The sequence below is a fragment of the Colobus angolensis genome, unplaced genomic scaffold (assembly GCF_000951035.1).
Source record: "Colobus angolensis palliatus isolate OR3802 unplaced genomic scaffold, Cang.pa_1.0 Scaffold131, whole genome shotgun sequence".
Classification (NCBI taxonomy): Eukaryota; Metazoa; Chordata; class Mammalia; order Primates; family Cercopithecidae; genus Colobus; species Colobus angolensis.
The window spans coordinates 8,573,220-8,580,040 of NW_012114364.1; the positions used below are offsets into that span (position 1 = coordinate 8,573,220).

A 6,821-nucleotide genomic window follows, 5' to 3' on the forward strand; every position below is an offset into this window, starting at 1 on the left:
CAGCTCCACAATCAGTAGGTAGCAAAGCCAACCAGTTCCTTCCTTTCAGGTCCTTCCTTTCAGGTGGTGGGTTCTCCCAGGTCCCAGACAGGTGCAGAGATGCTGTCTGGGAGGCAGACATTAGAGTCAAAAATCTTAAAAATTTACCTGATGTTCTACTCTTCTGCAGCTAAGCTGGCACTCAAAGCACAAGACAAAATTCTTTCCACTCTTCCCCCTCTTTCCTCAGTCAGAGGAGCCTCTCTGTGGCCACCATCACCACCAGCCCATAAGGTTCTCTGCCAGACCACCACTGATGTTCACTTAAAGACCAAGTACTCTTCAGTCAGCTGTGGTGGATGCTGCCAGGACTGAGACACACCCTTCAGAAAAGTGGGCTCCCCTCTGGCCAAGAGCTGGTCCAGAAATGCTGTCCAAGAGCCTAGTCCTCAGCTCAGAGACCCCAAGACCCTGCTTGTTGCCCTAGCCCATTGTGGCTGAGCTGGTACCTAAGGTGCAAGACAAAATCCTCTTTATTTTCTCCCGGATTTACTTAAACAGAAGGAGTCTTTTACCATTGTCACTAGAGCTAGGAGTGTGCTGGATCACATCTGAAGCCAGTACATCTCTGAGCCCAAGGCCCATGGCATACTACTTCGGTATCACTACTGGTTATTCAAGGCACAAGGGCTCTTTAGTCAGCAGGAAATAAGTCCTGCCGGGACTGGGTCTTTTCCTTCAGGTCAGAGGCTCCCTTTTGGCCCAGGACGTGTCTAGAAATGTCACCCAGGAGCTAGCATCTGGAATGGGGACCTCACAGCTCTACCCTGTGCCCTATCTTATGATGGCTGAGCTGGTATCCAAGATGCAAGATACGGTCCTTCTTACTGTTTAATCTGTCCTCAAGCGAAAGGAAGGACTCATTTTTGTTGCTGTGAGTCACGTTGCCTGGGGTCGGGGGAGTGGTGGCACAGGCACTACTCCCGTAACCACCCAGGCTGCTGTTTCCCTAGGTCATGTGCCACCGTAGTCCATCCTAGTCCCAGCCCAGCAGTAGGAATTGCCTAGGAATTGCAGTCCTTGTGTCCTAGACTGCCTTTCAAGTTTACCTAGGACCCCAGAGCACTTTGGCCCATGTTGTTGAGGCTTGCTGAGACACCCAGGTTTTGACTGCTGGGATGGGCGATTTCCTTCTGGCTATGTGTGGTCCAAATACTCTCCCTGCGCACAAGTGCTTACTGAGCCCAGCACAGCTTTTCTCTCTACTGTGGCAGGGCAGCACTGAGTTAAAAGTAAAAGTCCCTTAGTCACTGTGCTTTCCCTTCCCCAAGTGCACAGCCTGCACAGCAGGCCCTCTATTAGGAAATGGGAAAGAGGTGGCTTCAGCAATTCAAGAATGTCCCCTACCCTCTTCAATGCCTGTTTCAGCAATATGAAGTTAAAACCAGTATTATGAATGTTCACCTGATTTTTTTGTTCTTGTGATCATGCTTTTCTGTGTACATGTAGTTGTTAAAATTTGGTGTTCCTGCAAGGAAGATAAAAGGCGAAGGCTTCTATTCCACCATCTTGCTCCACCCCGTCATCCTTTTATTCTACTCCAGAACATTTATTATCCCTCCTGTCTCAGTCCCTAGTCTCCTTTCTGTTTGAAGACAGACGAATCTTGGCTACATCACATGGAGGTGCAACGTTAGGCCAGAGTTTATAGAAGTAGTGGAAAGTAATACAAATTTGAAAGCCTCAAATTTTACAGTATAGAGAAGGCTATTTCAAACTGCTATTTGTTGATTAACTCTTACATTGCCTGGGATAAGGCAGGTAGCAGGTCTCACTGGCAAACAAGAGAAAATGGAAAAAAATGAATAGCATTTATACTCTAATTATAATGGTGTCTTGCATAAAGTACTTAGAATAAGTTAGAATTTTAGTTAATAGATCCTGAGTGAATAAATCAATAAATAAGTGTACAGCTGAAGAACTGACTGCATGAAGGAAGCAAAAAGAAGCGCACTTTGTTCATTTTTCTTTAACTTCTTTGGCCAGATTTCCTTATCTGCCAAGTGAAACCATCATAAGGGTTTTAAATTCTATTTCAACTCAAAAGTAATATTCCTGCATTGTTCATATTACTCAGTGAATAGAAGGATGCAGAAATAATTCCTAGTGCAAGGCAGGTACCCAAACTGTAGATTATATCAAAAGGAAATGAAATCAGCACCTCATGGAAGATCTGTGCTCCCACATGCATTGCAGCATTATTCATAATAGCCAAGATATGGAAACAATCTAAGTGTCGACCAATGGATGAATGAAGAAATTATGACATATATACACAATGGAATATTATACCATTTGCAAAAGCATGGATAAATTTGGAGGACATTATGCTAAGTGAAGTAAGCCAGACACAGAAAGAAATAGAGAAACAGAGCATGATCTCACTTATATGTAGAAACGCAAAAAAAAAAAAAAAAAAAAAGCCAAGTATATGGAAACAGAGAGTCAGAGAGTAGAATAGATTTACTATAGAATCTACAGTAGTAGAAAAACAGAGAATTGATTACCAGGAGTGGGAAGAAAGTGAAAATGGGGAGAAGTAGGTCAAAAGGTTCAAAGTTATATAGATGAATAACTCTAGAGGTCTCATATAAAACATGAAAATAATAGTTAATAATATTGTATTGAATACTGAAAAGATTGCTCAAAGAATAGATTTTAGGTTCACTTGCCACCAGAAAAGGCAACTATGGGAGATGATGGACAGGTTAATCGCTGCAACTATGTTTATGTATATCTAAACAGCATATTGTACACCTTACATATATACTGTTTTTGCTTTCACTATATTTATATACATCAAAACAGCATGTTGTATGCCTTAGATATATACTTTTTTTTTTTAAGAGCCCCCATGGCAAGAGAGCAAGAGAAGAAGAATGGTGCTATTTGGCAATGCATTATTGTGTTACAGTTAAAGTCTGGCAGGTTAAGTATTATAAAGATTAGGGTACCATATAAAAATATTGCCTCGACACAAAAATAAACAAAATTTTTATTACTTCAGCCTCTGAAATAATGAAGCACATTTGTGAGTATTCATATGTAAAATGCTGTCCAAAATAAATTTTTCACAGAAATAAGTAAGATACAGACAAAAGAATATAGAATGCTGTCATTTATGCAATATATTGTATTTCCAGAAGGATACAGAAGAAACCGGCAATGGTGATTGCCTTTAAGGATAGACAATGGATGGCCAGGAGAAATGCTGGATGAGAACTTGCTTCACACTGAATTGTCATTTTTTTTAGTTTTGTATAATGTGCATATACTGCCTACTTATAAAATATTAAACATTTTTAAAGGGATACAAAACATAATATTTATGAATATATTTTAAAAGACTAAAAATTTATGCACCAGTGGAATTAATATTTTAAATGCTATGATACTGTTTATTAACATCTATCTATAGCAGAGCAAGAATACTGGCGGAAATAAATCAATAGATACGGCACGTTTATTACTCACCTATTTTGCTGCTATTTCCATCACTGTTTTTAACATGTAACTGATCTGGTGATAGGATAAATGAAAGATTTTTAACTAGAGGGCACTCAGTGAGGGTTCTCTGCTCTATCCAATTTCATACATACAACAGTTTTATTTAAAAATCATAGTCTTTTATACTTTACAGGCAATATTGACACAGCAAGCAGCCAATTGTACACATGGTTTCTTGGGAGGCTATAAGTACTTTTTCCAGAATCATAAGACTGCATAAGAACACCATTGAACCATAATATTCTATTTTTCCTTTGTCTCTGAAGTGGTGGTAACTCTATTCAATTAATGTAATTAATCCCACTTGGAATGTGATGTTTAGTTATTATGAAATGCCTAAGTGCTGACTGAAATGAAAGACAATCCAGTTGAGGTGATACAAAGAAAATCAATGTGAAAAACAGACATTTCTAAACTTTGTTTATTTGTAGATTAAAATGTAATGCATTACAATTTTAACAATCACTTAAAAATGATTTATATTTGCATAAAACAGAAGCAAAACAGAAATAGATTAATTAAAATGCCATCTTGCTTCAAGTTTTCAAATTAGTACTTTAAGTACTTATATGCATTGCAAGTATATTGTATAAATATACTATGAATAATCTTGAAACCACAATAAATATCAAGTAGATTTTTAGGCACACGGCATAAGAAAAATGCAGAGTCTGCATAATTCTTGAGAGTGCTGAGTAACTCACTCTAGCTCATTTTCACACATATATTTTACATAAAATATATAGCCATCACTCACATGATTCTCAGTCACCTCTGAATCTCATCTTTCATCCCAGCATTAGTGCCTTCTTACGCTTTGATGCTATTGCTCTATACAGCTATTACATAAGAAAATATTTTGCAGTTTTCTTCAACTAATTGCCTAAGAAGGTATCAATGCTACCAAAATCAATACAGCCTATCTACATAATATATTCATGGAAATGTGCTGAGAGGCACCCACTTACAGAACTGCTCATTGTGATACTGGAAGTTACCCTGAAGGCAAACTTATAAATTTTAAGGTATACCATTTTTAATTGCCAACACTACTAAACCCAGAAATTATTAGAAACTGAGGTAACACCATTTTTTTAAGAGATAGAAATACTTGAAAATACACCAAAGGTACTTAAAAAAATCCTGGCATACATGTGCCTCAGCCCTCCTAAGATTTGTCTGCAAACCTTTCTGCACAAATGTAAACCAGAGAATCCAAAAGAATGCTCAAGTTGAACTGACATATACTGTTAGGATTAAAGATCACAGCCATGGAACACCTGAGATCGCCCTCTGATAAGGGAAGCCTAATGCTTCTCTTAATAGGGCCAATGTTCATTGGTAAAAATGAACCAAATAAAACCCACTGACTTTTCCCCCAGCTACAAATCAGATTCTGGCATATCTGGCATAATATCTGCCATCAAGTACCCTATTCCGTACCGTCCATTGGGAGCAGTATCCAGAGTTGGGGATCCACTCTGTTTTCGATAAATATTTTTACCAAAATTTGGAGATGGCATCTCGCTTGATATTTTTCCGTGAATGAGGCTTGTATCATCGCCCTCTAAGTTTACAGGCTCTTTCAGGACCCTTCCTCTCTTATAGGTCACGGATGCTAAATTACCAGAACTATCATCTATAAGGTTGAAGCGACGAACAATGAAGACTACAGGGACCGGGAGTATTGCAAAGACAACCAGAGAAACACAGACGACCAGTCCCCAAGTTGGATAGCTCAGAAATTCTTCAGATGCCTGTTAAAGAAGAAAATAATAATTATTAGTAATCTATCTTTCTTTGCACATACATAAAATATTGTACTTGCTTCAGATTTATAAGCAAAGAATCTGGACTGGCTTAGTGACTTGTTTTGACCAATAGAAAGCGGCGGAAATGATGCTCAGCAAATTCCAAGACTAGGCCTTAAAGACCTTCCAATTTCTGCTTCTGTTTCTTAGAATGTTGCCCTGAATCCATAATGCTTGGAAACGTTATAAATGAAAGACCACCTAAAAAGAGAGCCCAGCTCTCCTCCAAGCTGAATGCAACTGCTTGAGTTAGCCCAGGCAAGAAAAGAACAATGGCTTAGCTCAGCCACGGAACTGTAAGAAATAATACATCAATGTTGCTTTTAGCCATTAAATTTCAGGGTGGTTTGTTACTAAACAATAGATACCTCTTAAATGTGTCATATCTCTTTCTAAAATCTGAAAACTAAACTTTTGAAGCACATCTGGCCCCAAGGGTTTTGGTGAGAGAACAGATTTGTTTATGCCTCAGTCTAGAATTATTAACCACAGGATAGTTAAAGGTCACAGGTATCTCTGAAAATAAGCACTTTGATTTTATAGCAGCTGACATATAATAATGATTACATTATTATTCAGCTTGAGAATAGAAATTGAAATAGCTATTGCTAATATAAATGTTATAACAGAACTTTACTTCAAAATTTACTAATTTAAATTGTGTACTTTGCTAATACATATTTTTCATCATTACATAAAATCTGGGATACAATTCTTGTTTATTGATTGATTGATTGATTGATTGATAGAGCCTTGCTTTGTCACACAGGCTGGAGTGCAGTAGTAATCATAGCTCACTGTAACCTTCCACTCCTGAGCTTAGCCATTAAATTTCAGGGTAAATTCAGCCTCAGCCTACCAAGTAGCTAGGACTATAGACGAGTGCTACCATGCCCAGTTAACTTTTTTTCATTTTTTGTAGAGACAGGGATTCTCTACGTTGCACAGGCTGCTCTCAAGCTGCTAGCCTCAAGTGATCCTTCTGCTTTGGCCTCCCAAAGTGTTGAAATTATAGGTATGAGCCACTGCACCTGGCCTGGGATACAACTTAATAAATTCATGTATTAAAACATTTCTGGTTTTGATTAATGTGTTTTCTAGAGTCAAAGGCCCAATAATTATTGGTTCATCAATGTTAAGATGGATATATCTGCTTTAATAAGGACAAGGTCAGTGTTTCATATGTGTTAAAAACATCCACAATGTACTTTAAAAATCATATATGCTTGGGGCAGGGCACAAAGGTAAATCTCATATCCTTGCATAAAAGCTATGCCATTCATTAACAGCAAAAAAATGCCGTGACGGAGACAAAAGAAAAAGCCCTCTAGGCCGGGCGCGGTGGCTCAAGCCTGTAATCCCAACACTTTGGGAGGCCGAGACGGGCGGATCACGAGGTTAGGAGATCGAGACCATCCTGGCTAACACGGTGAAACCCCGTCTCTACTAAAAAAAATACAAAAA

The 6,821-nt window shown here is 38.4% G+C and overlaps 1 protein-coding gene across 2 annotated transcripts in view; it reads right to left on the reverse strand.

Annotated features, from left to right (window-relative positions):
* Positions 1 to 3,957: 3,957 nt before the first annotated feature.
* SLC6A15 (solute carrier family 6 (neutral amino acid transporter), member 15) overlaps positions 3,958 to 6,821 on the reverse strand; it is a 54,523-nt gene continuing 51,659 nt past the window's right edge. For both annotated transcript variants that reach the window (XM_011934137.1, XM_011934136.1), the window contains one exon: positions 3,958 to 5,303. In XM_011934137.1, the coding sequence (XP_011789527.1) occupies positions 4,929 to 5,303 (375 nt within the window). In that variant the 3' untranslated portion in view covers positions 3,958 to 4,928. The remainder of the gene's footprint in view (positions 5,304 to 6,821) is intronic.